This window comes from Amphibalanus amphitrite, unplaced genomic scaffold (assembly GCF_019059575.1).
Source record: "Amphibalanus amphitrite isolate SeventyFive unplaced genomic scaffold, NRLGWU_Aamphi_draft 000034F_arrow, whole genome shotgun sequence".
Lineage (NCBI taxonomy): Eukaryota > Metazoa > Arthropoda > Thecostraca > Balanomorpha > Balanidae > Amphibalanus > Amphibalanus amphitrite.
The window spans coordinates 43166-60600 of NW_024881530.1; the positions used below are offsets into that span (position 1 = coordinate 43166).

Genomic DNA, 17435 nt, shown 5'->3' on the forward strand with positions numbered 1-17435 from the left:
CTTGACGATCCGGGTTCCCAGTTTGCAGGGCTCCACGACCTTGGAATACCCACGTTGCAATGACTCCCACTAAACGACAGCAACAAGAATCCCCGTTTCTCCACCTCAGGCAAGGCAGCTGCAACGTTGCAATCAATTATTTCTCTAAAGACCGCAAAGCAGTTACAAATTTAACGTCAGTCCCCAGGCACCAGCCTATGGTGGAAAGGTCAGCAGTTTGAGAAGTCGTGTAGGCACAGGTTTCCGCCGAAACCCATCGGGATGTGGGTTGGTATGGGCGGAACGAAACGATGACTGAGCTTTCCTCGGTGAGTTCACGCCTACGCGACATCTCCTGGAAGTGGTCCTCGTATAAACTGCGAGAGACGGGCCTTAGAGTCTCAGTGAGTGAGTGAGTGAGTGAGTGAGTGAGTGAGTGAGTGAGTGAGTGAGTGAGTGAGTGAGTGAGTGAGTGAGTGAGTGAGTGAGTGAGTGAGTAAGTAAGTGAGTGAGTGAATGAGTATCTAAGTACCTAATTGAACGAATGAGAGGGTGAGCAAACTGAGTACGTGAGAAGTAGCGGGCGAGTGATTGAGCGAAGTTTTGCAAAAGATAGCCAACTGAGGGGATGATCCACAAATCGCCACACTGTGTATTGCAATATTCCTCCTCCCTCAACACCCCACACAGTCCTCACCTGTTGCTGCTGCTGCTGCTGCTGCTGCTGTACCCTCCTCTCTGAATCATCACCGCTCTCCTCTCCTCCCGTATGACCAGGTGACTGGCTGATCCGCGCTGCTGGTGACCCCGACACAGGCGGTCCCATGAGTCCCCCGGCACTATAGAGGGGCGCCCGGTGCTGCTGGTGTTGCTGCTGCTGGTGCGCCGCCGCAGCCATCAACTCGTGTGCCGCGTAGAGAGAGCCCGGGTGCTGCTGGCCGGCACCCGGGTAGGGTCGCACGGGGGGCTGAGGTAGGCCGCCCGGTACGCCGGAGCCGCCGTACAGGTCCCTGCGGGTACACAGAGGGGGGACAGGTCAGTACACAGGTCCCTGAGGGGCACACATAGGGGGGGGGGGGGAGTACAGCTCAGTGAAAATCCTTGAGGTATCCGGAGCGAAAGATGGTGATTGGAGCACAAGTCGCACAGCGCCATCGGTTACAGAATAGTTAGGTGGTCTAGGGGTACACCGGCGGGAAGAAAGCTATGATTAGAGCTATAGGTCGGTCTATACAGGGAGAGAGAGAGGGGGGGGGATCAGGTGGCTGGAAATACACAAGGGGGTCTATTCACAGTGGCATACAAAGACAGCCGAATAAATGGGCATACAGGACAGATGATAAATGTCAGATGACATGGGACACATTGGGTCGGAAGGAAACTCGTTTCTGCCTTTTGTCAGATGAACAAAGAACGAATGGCGTCATCGGAAATTTGATGACGCCGCAGATTGGGGAAATAATCAATGCCATCCAGATAGATCAGGCGACGAGTTTAGTCGAGATTGAGAAGATAAATGAGCGTATTCAAAGAACAAAGCACCTCACTAAAACAGAATGTCATGATTATGCAATGCATGCCCCCAAGAGACTCCAACATAACACCTTCCAAAACACCAACAGTAACATTACTCCACGTGTAGACTTAACACTACCGGGTCCAACTGCACTATCTGGTCGGACCTGTGACGTAACCGTGACGTCACCGCACCCCTAGCCGTGAGACGGCTGACACAGCTCTCCCCCAGACAGAGCTGAGCTTTCAACAACTGTCAGACATGAGACAACTCGCCATGGGCCCGCTCCCAGCGCCCCGAGACTGTGTTGACGAGCTGGGATGTTTGGCGGCCGTGGCGTCTAAACAATGACACGGAGCGCCATCGGTATCGTATTTTAGCTGGCTTGGCAGTCAATGTCAGCGAGAAGCAGCCACCGGTTCACGGTCAGCGGTCAGTGGCCAATGTTTAGTGGTCAGTGGTCGATGGTCACTGGTCAGTGGTAGGCCGTCGGTGGTCAGCTATAAGTCAAGTATCACCTACAATTTTTATTTTAAACGTACCACTACCTGGAATACAATGGAATGGAATAGAATGGAATACAACCCCTTCAACTGTGTCTTTAACGCTCAAAATTATTATACCTCAAGTGCTTCATATTGGAAACTGAATACAGCTATGGAGAAACTAGAACTTTAACCAACACGGAATATACCTTCAAAAGGGTCATGAACCACAATCGATTCCTTACATTAAACGCCAATTCTTCCACACTTTCACTCCTTACATTAAACGCCGATATTTCCATTACCGAATAACAGCGTATAGACATGGCAGTACCACGTCAGCATTTCCAATTACTGATCGCTAAACGTCCGTCGGTTGGCATGGTGCCAGCTCTTTATGTCCGTAACGGCCACGTAGCCAATCTACAAAGTGCTTCACCAGAAACGCCACACTAGCGTGCGAGGAACTTTCTCTGGCATTATGAATGCCCCTCCCCGCCCCAACCCCACACGCAGCTACATGACGTGCAGTGAATAATGTACGTAGACACTATAACTGAATTGGGAGCTGTGAACCGGTTAACCCGCGCCCGGCTGGGGGTCCTGGATTTCCACGCCCTGCTGGGGGGGGTGTCTGAACACCCCCCCTTCTAACTCGTCTCCTGGGCCACGTAGCGATACGCGGAAGGCGGCGTTCGAAAGAGCGTAAAAAATAATGACGAAATCACTTCGGTCAATTTTTTGGTCAGGTCAAAGGTCAGGTCACCAGAGGTCATTGAAGGCAAAATTTCGCCGATTTCCAGGTCGAATGTCGACAATTTCCAAGATGCTAACGCATAACTCGGGAACCAATAGAGCTACAGCGCCGCGGAAAAGCGCATTCGATAGCCCTATTAACGCCCTTTCTGAGTAATCCTCTCAGATTTGACCTAGCATCAACGGTTTTGCCTGGAGGGGGAAAAACTGCAAAATAGCCGATTTTTTCGGAAACAGTTTTTCTGCAATAACTTTTGACCCAAGCCTTAAACGAGCTTACTTTTACCGGCATCGTGTTCCTCTCGTCAAGACGCATCGAATGAACTATAACTTGACCTTGACAGGTCAACTTGAAAATTTGACCTCAGGTCAAGGTCATGACCTGACCTGAAAGGGTCATGTTGCATATCAGTCGATCCGTATCGTCGAGCTGAACACATCTAATGCGTTTTCATCGCTCTAGCATGCCTCAATCAAAAGTTATTTGCGAAAAAACTGTTAGATACCATTCGTGACCTAAGCTGACCTCAGGGCATAAACAGGGGTCACGGACACCATTTTCATGTTCAGTGTGTCTAAACCACTTGTAATGCAGTGTTTTGGAGTGTTTATAATGTCTTTCGTCCAAAAGAGGCGCATTTCAATTTTCTCCCATTGACTTATAATGGGGAGGTCGCAAAATTGACCTGACCTTAGGTCATTGATATCAAAATTCTGAGATATACATTTTGTACGTGCTATTGCTCTTAGCAATCGCTGAAAGTTTCAAAGCGATGGGTCACTCGGTGTAGCTATGACAGACATTGAAACTTTTTATGAGGTGAGGTCACTTCAAGTGACCTGGTGACCTGACCTTGAATGACCTTGGTCTGGAATTTTCACAACATGTGTTGAATTGATGTATGATAAGGTGTACCAAAAACGGCGGCGCGGAGCGCCGCCGTTTTTGAGATATTCGCGAAAAACCACAAGGGGGGTGTTCAAACACCCCCCCCCCAGCAGGGCGCGGGTTAAAAGGGGCGAACGGTGTCAGGAGAGAAGCTATGTAATTGTGTGCATTTCCGACCCCCGTCCCTCCCCGCGAGGAATTGGAAAGAACGGTCCATATATGCGCTGGCTCAGCCAACCTCCCGATGGTCGCGATAGGACATGGTTCGCGCCCCTCCCATACACCCATAACCCCTCCATGGCTGCCGGAAACGGCACACAACACACCGGAAACAGCTCAGGTGGAAAGAGGGGAGAGCAGAGGACGGAGAGAGTAGAGAGCACTCGGTGACCTCAGCCGTCCTCCTGTCGGCCCACAACGCGGAACGCCGGTCCCACTAATGGGAGCTAATGTGTGCCAAAAGTGTGCCAAAATGCAACAGAGCGTAGCCGTGACCTATGCCACGCGCTGGGCGGGGCGGACGGGTTGGTGCCGTTTTGTGTTTGGCGCCGTTTTGTTTCACGCGCTGAGAACAATACCAGCCGGCCGTTGTCCCGCTATTAGTATTGCTGTCGGTCTAATGCCGACGTTAGTCGGTTTCATTGAACGATCGTGAATCGTGATGTCCCCGACGTCACGGTGATGTATATTGTATTTAACAGTCAGAACCAACGGTCGACGCGACCCAACCGACGCATCGATATCGACACAGCGCATCGATTTCGATGCGTTGCTATCGATGCGATGAATTCGATGCAGCTCATCGATAGAGTATATCAGTAATGTGGATATGATGGTACCAGAGGGCTGAGACACACAAACGCACCCCGGGTAGCCATTTTTAGCAGATCAGACGCATCACCCCGAGCGAACTCGCCACGCGTAACAAACGTATCGCCGTGAATGAGGATTTATTGACTGGGGATGATCCTCAGCGACTCGCAGCCGCTTCTCGTTTGATTGATAGATGAGTACGGTTCAGAGGATGGTGGATTACGACTTGATGAGTTTCCACCGAATATGCTCACACCTGCTGCCGGGGACGCGACGTCGAAAAACGATATTATGCAATAGTACACCAACTTGATGCAAGGTGGAGCTATGGGCAATTTTGCGTTGATGAAAAAAGCCTTTTTTCAAAAAGGCTTAAAAAGGTAGCTAGCACCTATCCATCGGCCATATTACCGTCCCTTAGCGGTACACCATTCAGCCGTAAGGTCCCATTTTTACCCTTTATAAAACGTACACAGCTTCAATGTACGCCACAACCAGCCCAATAGCGGCCAAATTAATGTCCATTTCACTCCGGTCCATCGCCCCCGTCCCCGGCCTTAATATCAAAATAGCCCATTAAGCTCAAAGCACCCTCTCGGCCATTCACATCGAATCATGCTCAGTTAAACGCGAGCTGTAATGACACGAACAAAGCGATTTTGGAACAAAGCGACTCACTCGATCCGACATGCACTTACATTTTACGAATGGTCGGTTATTGTTTCGAAAGCTGGCATGTGTACGTGGAAATATATGAATAACCGCCGTCTGTATTCACATCCAGATACATTTAATCAAAATGGAGTATTGTGTCGCTGACGGTTGTTTGGTACCCGGGCCATACAAGAAAATATGGAGAGGTAAGGAAATGGGGAATGGGTAAATAACCGAGCGGGACGTACAAAAGAAAGGAATAGGAAATAAATGGGAACTCGGAAATAATGCCGAGGTCCCGACGAGAAAGGGAGAGAGGAGAAGATAGAGAAGACGTCGGAGAAAGAGAGAAAGAGGGAGGGGGAGAGAGAGGAGGGAGGAGGAGAGGCATGGAGATCGAAGACGGAAGTAGCATGAAAAACAAGGATAATGCGAAAACAAATGATAATTGGAAGATATTAAGGAGACACGAGGCAATGTTGATAATTCATCACAGATGATGCTGAGAATAGGGAGCTGGGAGATAGAGCAAATGCCAGTAAGAGAGAGAGAGAGAGAGAAAGAGAGAGAGAGAGAGAGAGAGAGCGAAAGAGAGAGGAGAGCAGAGAGGAGAGCAGAGAGAAGAGAGAAGAGAGAAGAGAGGAGTGAGACAGTGAGTGAGTGAGTGAGTGAGTGAGTGAGTGAGTGAGTGAGTGAGTGAGTGAGTGAGTGAGTGAGTGAGTGAGTGAATGAGTGAGTGAGTGAGTGAGTGAGTGAGTGACTGAGGAGTGAGTGAGTGAGAATGCGTGAGTGCGGGAGTGAGTTAGTCAATGAGTTGAGCAAGTGAGTGAGTGAGAGAGTGGGACGATGCAGATGGGGGGCTGAATCAGTGCAATGAGCCGTCGCACGCTACAAGCACCCACCATCCTCACTGTAGCGGTAAGTCGTATGAGCGGCTGAACCGCTCCCCACCGTCCCAGCCCCACGACGTTTGATGTGATAGTGCCGATCAATACCAGATACTGGGCCATTGTGGTGTGTGTATGTGCACCGAGTGGGGACCGACTGTCTCTGTCGAGACCGGCCACTGCTGTACGCAGTGTCATAGTCGGTGTAACCGCTGGGGAGGCGTGGTATTACATCCGATTGTATAGGAAGAGGGTATTATGTGGCTAGTTGGTGTATGGAATTGGGGTTTTGATTGCTGATTAGTAATGGAGTACGCGGATAAGGAAATTATGACCAAACGGACATCGCTCATCACACTATCACTACTACACAACTACACTACTATTCCAGTAAAACCCGTCTACATTAAATCACCCCGATCGTGTCGTATCATCACCCATTTACCGTGACAAGGGCCCCACTCAACGGAACATTACCACCCCAAGCCTGCTACCACCGCATAACGTATAGGTACCGCCCGGAACCAGCAGCACATTCGTAATCCGGCGCGGCGCCACCTCCGGCGCGACTGATTCGCTTCCGACGCAGGTGCGCTGCGTTTGCCACTCTGAGCTGATAGCGACGCACATCGTGCGCCAGATACGTTTCGCAAAGTGCTTAATTCACCACCGACGGGACTGGGGTCTCAAAGGAAACGTCGAGGTATTCTGCTTGAGAATTGGGTTGGGTGTAATGCATACATCCCCAATTGGACAACACACATGGCCAAACCGCCAGCTAGCACGCCGATGTTGGACCTCCGGATCCTAGCATCAAAACGAGAGCATGTAACGGCCCCTCTGACCTGATATTCCACTAGCAGGTCGTCCATTTTCATCCAGGGCCAGTGGCACTTGTCCTGGTGTCGCAATAATAGACAGCCCCCCTCCACTGCCCCTCCCCCCGAGCGTAATCGTCGTATATCGCGCATACAGAGTCGGCAGCTGTCACCGTTGTAAATGCATGCAAATACCACCGAATGTGTCAGCTCGTCAATGGATGCAAATGATGGACGCCGGCGGACTACAGGAGGGGCCCTCAATGGCGACCGAGTTCGGGGTTCTGTCCGAGGCAGTGCTGACCAAACGATCGTGATGAATGCATTGCACTGCAACTCACATTTACAAGCAATGGGGGTGGAAATATCGAGCTCGGTCATATTTTAAGACGTGGGTCTTTTTTACCGAAAAGTTCACTTTGCTTCAGAATGCATATACTTCTACATTGTTCGCGTGATAACCTCTTTCTTGAGCTTGCACAGTTATTTGAACCCTGAATATCAAAACTGCCCCCAAAGTGCGACCCCAATCACACCTGACACAAAGGTCAAAGTTCAAGCACCGCAAAAGGTTGCGACACCAACGACCTCGAAGTAATACGTGTAATAAAGCCGTACAGACTTGGACGCCCCATCATTGCGTATGATACCCGACCGGGGCTGGAATAGAGCCGACGGTTTCCGAGTACAGGCCCACAACTGGCCCGGGCGGCACGAAAAGCAGCTTTCACACGCACGGCTTTTCCATCGGGGAATTTGACGGCTCTGTGACATTCGTGCAGAAAGAAATGACTCGCGTGAAGTGTACGACGTTCAGTGCGTGACAAAGACGTGAAAATATGCACATTATTCGTTTGAGGAATATGAATGCAACGGCAAACACAATTGTGCACAGCGGGATTAGGTCGCTTTTCTAGAAGTCAAGTTACTACAGATTGTTCGGAGGATTGTGGCATGGCTGGTTTTGCCCTATGACATTACCAGCGGTGATCAAACGGTCGCTGTATACACTGTAGTCGCAATGTTCAGCATTCTCGAAACTTGACCTTACACCAGGGGCATTAGTTATACACTGCTTTCATTGCACAGTAAACGAGCCGTGGAAAATGGTGTGTCCTGTTTATGATCGTCGATGTGGTTGCCATGTTTTGTTCACTGCAGCATTTTCCTGCTTTTTCGTTAATTCATTCATTCACAAATGAAAACATTAACTGCAGCTTAGGTTGGAAGGAATGCAACCAGCCGCCAACAAACATCAGAAGTAATCGCAATCAACTTCCAAAGGGTAACCTTAACGAAATCATGGAAATGCAATTATGCCGCATCCCGTGCGTTTGAAGTTAACCAACTAATCGTCATTAGCCCTCAGATTCAACCGCAAATCCACCTACTCAATTTACCCGCCGCTCTACTACACATCTATCACCGTAACCCACCAATCACTCCGTTACCCACCCCTCCCCCTCTCCCACGCCCCCACACTCCCGCTGAGCCGCGGGGCGGGGCGGGGCGGGGCGGGGCGGGGCGGGGAGCTGCATTCATGAGCGCTAATTAACACGTGTCGCCGCCCGCCGGCCGGGTGTTAGCTGCCAATCCGACCCGCGGTGGCGGCTGAGGTGGCGACGGTAGCGGCTGTTGACTAGCCCAGGGCTCGACGAGTCTGTTCGTAAGTTAATAAAGAACCAGATCGTCCTAGCCCCGACGTATGCAGCTCGAAATGCCTGCTGCTACTTCGTGTGCGACTTCATTGAGTTGTGCTAGCAGCTCAATTCATGCGTAGGCTAACGAGCCCATTTAGTATTTGGATGCGTGAGCCTTCAGAAGATGCTTTTCCGAACTAACTACAGTAAGAAAATGGCGGGAGAAGGACTGTGGTACCTAGTGGCGACCACCCATCAAGACTCCAGCATCCACACTCGTCCCCCCCCCCCACCGCACACCCCTGCCCCAGCAACCCACCCCATCCGTGGCCAAGGTCAGGTTGCAGCAACGCAATGTTAATTGCACGAATTAAACAGCGCTATGATAACGAATGTCATTGTTTTGCAATCACCAACGCTGATACACTAATCCAATAAAATAATTGCATTAAATCACGACGATGAAAAATAAAAGGCTGAGTTATGATGGTAAAGCGTAGGCCATTATAAGCTATTTAGTGATACGCAATCTTACAGAGAGGAGGAATGAAAACGGCGCCGTCCAGGTCAATGGTATACGGATTACACCCAAGGCCGTTTAGAAAGGATCGAATAACACACTGATTGCCGTTTTTACGGCACGGTTTCCTGGTTTATTCCGTCGCCAATATGGTTGTTGGCGTCTATCAAAGCAATGTGTACATCTATAACGTGCAATCTGGAATGACATATTTAATCAGTGTGATACAAGATATGCAAAGGTAGTGTCGTTTTTTTTATTCGTGTTACATGAAAGCTAATATAGGCAGTCAACAAAAAGTTCGTTTTATATAAGGTTCATCAATTGTTATTAAGCTTACTGACACCGACTTTTATGCCTACCACGGCGATAATTGCAATACTTTTTTCAGCTAAAAGGCAATGAAACAAAACGTATGGCAGGAAATACACTCTTATTCATATTCATTTGATGGACGAAAACTTCCGACCATCAGAAAGAGGATTAGAAACGCTCATAATCACTTCAAAACCATCCTAGAATCAGCCGCATTCAATTCGTAAATAAAATACTCTGCTAAAACAATGGGAAACAAGAAAATAGCAATGCAACAAAACTTGCCAGCCTTAACGATCCGATATCATCCAGTAACGACAAGGTATCATCCCTATAAGTTAGACCACGTGCCACTTTTCTCCGAATCCACTCTAAAGGCTGATGTCTAAGGGCACCATATTGCAGCACAGTACAACTGGGGCTCAATATAAAGCCAAATGGGTAGCACAAATGGATAAAGTCGTACATCGGGCTAACACAGCGGTCGTCTAATCGTTTCAAGTGGCAGTCTCGCGACGCCGTGGTAAAAGCATGAAAAACGCTCGATGAAGAAACGATCCCCCAACTTTCTCTCAGCGTCGTCAGAAATCCACCACCCATTGGGCGCCATTTCTGCTCCCGTGCTCACTCAGCTTTACATGATAAATTCCCAAAAATAACTTAAGTTTGCTTCTTGGTAGCCGTCGCAATGGGGACCAGTCGTTTGCTGTTGGCCGGAAGGTAACGGTTCGGTACAGCGAGCGAGCGAGAGAGGGAGTGAGGAGAGAGAGAGAGAGAGAGAGAGAGAGAGAGAGAGAGAGAGAGAGAAAGGGAGGGAGAGAGATAGAGAGAGAGAGAGAGAGAGAGAGAGAGAGAGAGAGAGAGAGAGAGAGAGAGAGAGAGAGAGAGAGAGAGAGAGACCTGTACCCGACCCATCCGATGGTCCCACATTTCCAGCAGGCATGGAGCGCCTTTATGAAAAGAGTCATCCTATTGCGTCGAGGGCACTAAAGCAAGATGAGCCATTACTTACTGGAGACGGCAAAAGGGTGCCCCCCCACACCGGTCAACACAGAGACCGACCGCGGCAGGAGGGAATCGATACACCCCGGCGGCGGGGCAGGACGCTGATTCGGTACTGAGCTGAGCTGAGCTGAGCTGAGCTGAGTTGGAGCTGAGCTGAGATGAGCTCCTGATCCAGCAGAGAGGGATCAATGGTCCAGCATATACTGGTGCTTATCCTGTACTGATCCGCGGGCGATTTATAAGGATGATTCAGCAAAGTTCGAGAGGTGATTTGGAGCTGCTGTACACGGGAGCTGCTCCCAGGAAATCCTGTGACGACCAGCCGTTGATCTAATGTTGATCGTACGCTAATCCAGCAACGGGCTGTGACTACATCATGGTACCGTATCTCATTGACGGACCCGGGACACATCGGATGGGGAGAGCTGGTGTCTAGAAACCATCGAGTGAGATCGTGCACTTCCCGCTCCGCCCTGTTCGCCACATCTCCTGCCAATGGATTCATTCCTCAGCCGTCTCCCCAACGTAAGCCGTCCCCACACCCCTCCACTCACCTGAAGAACATGGGGTGGTGCGGATGACCCGGTGGCTGTGGCACCGGCTGAAACCCTGATGACGTCATCGTGTCCACGGTGGACGTCATCGGTGCCGACATCTGAAAAACGAGCGGCAGTTAGGACGGCGGTCCGGCAGCGGCGTCATCGGATGACGGAGTGCCGCCATCCGGCGGTAAAACATGGCGTCATCATGTGATACAGCCAGGGTATGTAATTATGGTCATCACAATAAAATACAAATAATGACACATCCGTTGAATGAAGACAACGATATGTCGTCGACGACAATAACACGTCATCTTAAGACATAGCGGACAGCGAAATGTAGGAACATTGTCATCGGACGGGACTGCGGCGCCGCGGGAACACACCAGGAACACACCAAGAGCACAGCAGGAACACAGCAGGAGCACAGCAGGACAGACTACGTCGGGAATTTTCACGGCATGTGTCACCTCACATCCTGGAGTGCTGAGACAGGATGTAAACATACCACTGCAGTGAGCACTTCAATAAATATTGCGTCAGAGTGAAAAACGACACCGGAAATTAGAACACCCTCCAGCGGCGGTCGAAGGGCTGAGTGAGCACCGAATAAAAGCAGAAACAAGCCGCCCTGCAAAGGCGGAAACACAACAGTGCTGGCAATGACTATGCATTACTGTGGCTGATGTACATATTTCTGGTGATTCATAAAATAAATTGCGAGATTAACATTAACGAAACTAGCCTAATGACCGATGAAAATCACAAAAATGACAGCAATTAAAACATAATAAAAGTGGCTCATGCCGTATATCAATGCATAAAGCTAGCACCCTATACCAAAATACACCCAGACAAGCGTCAAGTACGCACACACTTGACTGAGTTTCCATCTTCCCGTTAGTGCCGGACAATGCTCTCCGGCCATCTCCGATCGGTATTTGGTTCAGCGATTCACCGATTCACCGGTTCAATGGTCGGAACTAGCGGAGCGGTATGGAAAAAACCAGCCGTACACAATGGGCTCACAGCGTGTAAGATAGCTCGCTCGAAACCGATCCGACCGTTACAAACGCACCACTTCCTCAAAACTCCCGTCAGGAGGCAACCACATGCCACCATACCCATAACGCCACCGCCAAGCTACCACAGAAAGCGACAGGCCTGTCAGCATTGGTATCACTGTATCAACTCGCACCACTGTATTCATCGTCCCACCCGAGCATCACTCGGCGTCAACATAGGCACCCTGACTGTGTCGCTCAATCCGCGCAAAGCGGCGCAACTTTGGCCATTCGCCGGTGTCACCACGACACGAGTTGGACCGGTCCACTTTGAGGTGGTACTGGCTGTCCGACGGTGATGACGGCTCGGCTGAGCTGCCGAGTGAGGGGCTGGGACAGCTGCCGAGTGAGGGGCTGGGACAGCGCTGTACTCCGGACAGAGCTGTGGCAGCTTTGAAGTGGGATAGCGGAGCGATCGGGGGAAACAGACGCACCAAACGTGTAGATGACGGTAGGTATTTGAGGAATAAGATATTCAAATCAACGACGGAGCTCGCATGGAACAATTGCGTCTGCTTTTTGGGAAAGGGACAGTCCAAAAATTGGAAACAAACCACTGAGCATCTATCGAAGATGTATCTGTGTTCAGATACATTAAGATGTGCAGTGTTCGAAGCTGCACCGGTCTGGCGGCGTTCCGTAAAAAGGTTAAGAAACGGCATGTTTAATCCGGCTGCGCTAGGTCAATGTTGTCAGTTAGTTTATCATGTGTGGTGTGTTTTAACCTCTATAGAATCTGTCCTGTATGTATAGGTATGAGTTTTGAACTACTGAATGTATGACGTGGTTTACTGAAAACCCAATTTCTTGGATGTAACCGAAATATATGAGTATGAGTATGAGTATGAGTATCTAGATACCAATGGTATAAACCGGTCCAATATTAGTGGTCCAGACATACCCGGCTAGTACCCAGCACCGAAGCACTGTAAGTTTATAGTGGGGCTGTCCGACTGGATAAGTCCTGTTTTATTGGACGACAGAAGTCACCCTTCAAGGCAAACTGCTTGTTATCCGCCTCATACTGGTCTAGACGATTGGGAGCAATTGGAAATGATTAGATAGGCTGAGACACTGGAGCGACAACCCTTGTAGAACAATGGCTTTTGATAGCCTTTAAATACCATATTGGTACTTAGTGTATGGGAAGAACGAGGACTAACAAAAAGGTAGCATACAGCCATAGACAATAAGAAAGGAAAGACCTTTTAGGTGTGGTTTAAAGACGAATATTTCATAAAGCCAAAGGCTTAATGAATGTGTAGCTAAAAATATGCAAGAGCTTTTAAAAACACTTCATTTAAAAAGAACCATATCAGGTTATTCAATTGCATTGCTGGAGATTCCAAGGGCGATTAGGAATGCATAAGCTTGGCTTGACATGCAGGTCGCATTTGATAGGACGTGCGTAGCATCGCAATGGCATATAAATGTCGCTCGGCGGAATGACTGGCATTAAATACGGTTGCGTAGACGCCAACTCAGTGAATAATTACATCAATATCGCCGTAAATTGCAAAGCCATCTGCAATTCTGTTGATAGTCCGATAGAACTGTGAGTAACTGGCCACTAGATACAGATATTTAAGCTGTGACCTTCGTAGAAATAAGGCGATCATATGAAAACACCGAGCCTTCCCAATCACATGAGCATGATCATATAGCGAAACAGGATGGGCTTCCTCCCCTTCGATCACGTGAGCGCTATGATGATCATAGCCCTCCCCCCTCCACCTCACTGGCACCCCTTCACCCAGATCACGTGAGCCCTATGACATCATTATCCACAAGGTCGGTAGCAGGATAACACTGAATATGATCAGTGCCGTGGTGGCGCCGAGACGGCTGAGGGGCATTACTGTGCCACATCATTTGGATTTGTCTTATATGGCCCACACTGAGAAAGCTTATTGGGATAAGGGTCATGCACATTTCGCGCAGGAGGAAAGCTCAGCACATATCTTCAGGTAAAAGCACAAAGCACACACTGGTAATGAGACGCATTTACGGTTCCAGCCAGCTGGGAATGCATTGCATATTGCATATACTCAGGATCCATACTGCATATAGCTGGTTCAGATTTAAACACAAACTTAAATCAAAGTTCGTCGAAACTCGAATCCCAGTGCAGGTTGTAAGCCGGTATAATATCGTTGGCTGTCAGAATGGGCCGTTACACGAAACTCTGGCCAAATGAGTGTTTTACGGTGACATTTCATTATTTATTCACCAGGCTGCATATGATTGGCTGAGTTATAGCGAACGAGGCCATCAACAACCGGTAGGTATACAGAGTGAATCGAGTATCATCTGGTTTATGTCTGCAGTTGCGGACAAATACATATACAAAATAATCAGGAAACAGAACGGCTCATTGGTCCAATGACACCACAGAATTTATTCACTTCCTTATTTGCATGGGCTACGAGTATTTGTATCGCAGAGGATTTACAATGCTCGGAATGTTTTTGTAGCAATCATTTGCATTCCATTGGGGCGGGTACTATGCATCAGCATCATTTGTGTCCAGCGGGACAAAATGTGGACGCAATATCGCCGCTATTTTCCCTTCCCCGTGTGCAGGCAAACATTGGCCATGGTAACTGTTTCTGGCGCCCACAAACTGCGCATTAACAAACAACGAACAGCGGGCCAGCGGCCATAGTTGTCTCAGAAAGGCAATATGGAAATGTTTCAGCATAAGTCAAGATGATACATTACGACACTCAAATGTAAACATACATTGAAACGGACGATCGCCTTGTCTGATACATGTACTGTAATAATCTGGGATGATATACTTCCAACATTCAAGCATAAACAAGGACTTAACAAGCTGATCCTCTTGTCAGCTTTTTGCGCAAGTTTTAACGAGTGCAATAAAAGGGCATCCCACAAGATACAAGCGATGGATAACATTAACAGCTTCTTCATATCGTCTTTTTGTTGGACATCACGCCGTAACTATCTCGCCGTAAACTACAAGCCTCTTCCCTGTCCGAATTTTCACAGTTAGTTCGGAAGCCACCGAGGTGGGTTAACTCCGATCACGTTTGGTCTCTAGAGGTCGGACAATCCTGGGATGATCACACATCACACAGAATCACATCCGTGGCCCATTGTCCGCGCACTCTGCGCGAAACGGACGCCACTCATCATGGGAGTGTGTCAGGATCAGACGGAATTCCGGAGAAGACGGAGTCCTCACTGGCTTGGAGGACAGTCCTGTGGCATTGGGGAGGACAGGATAACTTTTCTCCGAATCACCGAGCTACGATTTCTGAGGGGGGAGCTACCTCATCAGCAAGAGAACTTGGAAGGGTTCACCAGAGCTGATTCTCACCAGAGTTTCATCGTCACGTGATCAAGTAAAACTGGGTCAACGGGAGGACAGGACCGAAGAGCTCACAGTTTGGTCCGGTCCTGACAGTCGTGACCAGCTGCCAGCTGGGGTGACCCATTGACCAACACTGCAAACTGACCAATCAGCTTCTTAACGTGACCCACTCTTGACCCAACAGCTACTTACAGTGACCTACATCTGACCTACCAGCTACCTACTGTGACCTAGACCTGACCTACCAGCTGCCATTGTCCGCTATCGTCAGAAGCATCACCAATATACCGACTCAGCCGGAAGATGATCCGCCAATTGTCTGGGGAGCTGAGCCAGCTACGGCCTTGCCTTGATCAGTTCGTTGTCTCAGCATGCATGTGTGCTTGGGTGTCTGATCTGCAATTGTCAGTTGATTGCTCTGCTCCATGAAATGTAACAACGCGAGTCCTTCACAGATGCACCGTCGGTGGTCAATAGCCAATAGATGATTTTGATCAGAATCAGAAGCAAATAATAGAAAATAGAATCATAAGCAGGAGCTCAATACCCACACAATCATTGCCAAAGTAGACAATCAGTCAGTCCCTCAACCAACTTCCAACCTGACCTATTCCGGCCCAGCTAACACTAGCGCGAGATAGATTTGAACAGTCGTCGTCGCCGACTACCGGGTCGCCAGCGAGAACGCTTCTCATCCACGATAATCAACGTAATCCGATTCAGAAAGTTAGCCCCGATTAGTCTCCATGAGCAGTTAGATCGAGTTCTAAAACACTTCTGGTTCCATCAGGGGCCAAGCGGCGACCCATGTGGACAGTGCAACCGGCCATCTCACGTGGATAGTGATTGGACAAAGTGTTGGAGAGAGAGAGAGAGAGAGAGAGAGAGAGAGAGAGAGAGAGAGAGAGAGAGCGAGAGAGAGAGAGAGAGAGAGAGAGAGAGAGAGAGAGAGAGAGAGAGAGAGAGAGAGAGAGAGAGAGAGACGCCGAAGTTTACCAGACCGTCAGCTGCTGCAGGGTACAAATGACGTCACCCAAACAGTCGTCCAATCAGCGGCCAGCTGATTGCCTGCAGTGGTCTTACCTACATTGATCCAATTAACTGCTGAGTATCGAGTGAAACTGACAGAGGCTAAAACATCAGAGATTGAGAGATAACAATGCGCACCAATCGCCAATCAAACGGCGGATAGCAACTAGTTCAACGATCATTCTTTGGTATGCAGCAGATTCAGTACTCGTTTCACACTGACGGAATCAGATATTGGCCATATAATCTCATCAATTTTAGTCAACGCCATGCAAACGTGAACAAGGTCAGACTCAGGACGATCAGCCGAACAGGTGGATTCAACATGCACGAAAGGCGCTGCAGAAAATCGTGACTCGACCATCGCGGCAATGCTAGTGACGACACCCTCTTCACAGACACGAATCTGCAATCGAGCAATGCAATGTAAACAATCGTTCTCTGCAGCAGCAGCAGCAGGTTCGTCCTGCAGAGTTCAAACGCTCGCTGCTGGCGTCGCTTTGTTGCAGCTATCCTGCCGACAGCCGATCCACACCCGCTTCTGAGCGACCATCGAGGCACGACTGTCCAAAGCGCCAGTCACGCGAGACGCAGCATGGAGTGATTTGCCGCAAATCGACCGGATAAAGCACCAGCGTAAGATGTTTCCATACGAGATTTACGTCGTTCAATGCGCGGTGCAAGTCGATGAGAGTGAGCTCGTATATTTCAAAGTTCTCCGAGGATGCTCCCCTGAGAGCATGGTGCGTGTCAGGAAAACTTGGCCGCCGAATTTGTGGTATCGACTTTGTCCAGGAGTTTGTTCAGAGCTAAGAGTCACCGACTTTCGGTTGGACAGTTCCGAGTGCGTACTGCGTACAAAGTCCTGGACCTGTGCCAGAACATATGTGCGGTCCGCGACTCACATCCGGGATCTAAAGATTTGCCAGCAGATGTCGGGTACCGTTACTTGCCTCTGTAAACCTGATAGGTCATCCTGCCAAGCATGCATTTCCATCCGAGCCAACAGTGAATTGCTACTTTGTCACAAGATGTAGGCTTTTCGATGGACAAGACAACGTGCTCGTTGAGATCCGATGATAGCCACTCTTTCCTGGAACTCCCCTGTACCGTAATGCACGCGACAGACAGCATGCAACATCACAGGGTTGAACAAGCCACCAACGAACCTGCACGACAGATGTGA

The 17435-nt window shown here is 49.3% G+C and overlaps 1 protein-coding gene across 8 annotated transcripts in view; it reads right to left on the reverse strand.

Annotated features, from left to right (window-relative positions):
* Positions 1–17435, reverse strand: part of LOC122369443 (TOX high mobility group box family member 2-like) — a 127172-nt gene that overhangs the window by 22363 nt on the left and 87374 nt on the right. For all 8 annotated transcript variants that reach the window (XM_043344240.1, XM_043344248.1, XM_043344265.1 and 5 more), the window contains 2 exons: positions 10832–10932; positions 677–989 (listed from right to left, as the gene is read on the reverse strand). In XM_043344240.1, coding sequence (XP_043200175.1) covers positions 677–989; positions 10832–10932 — 414 coding nt within the window. The remainder of the gene's footprint in view (positions 1–676; positions 990–10831; positions 10933–17435) is intronic.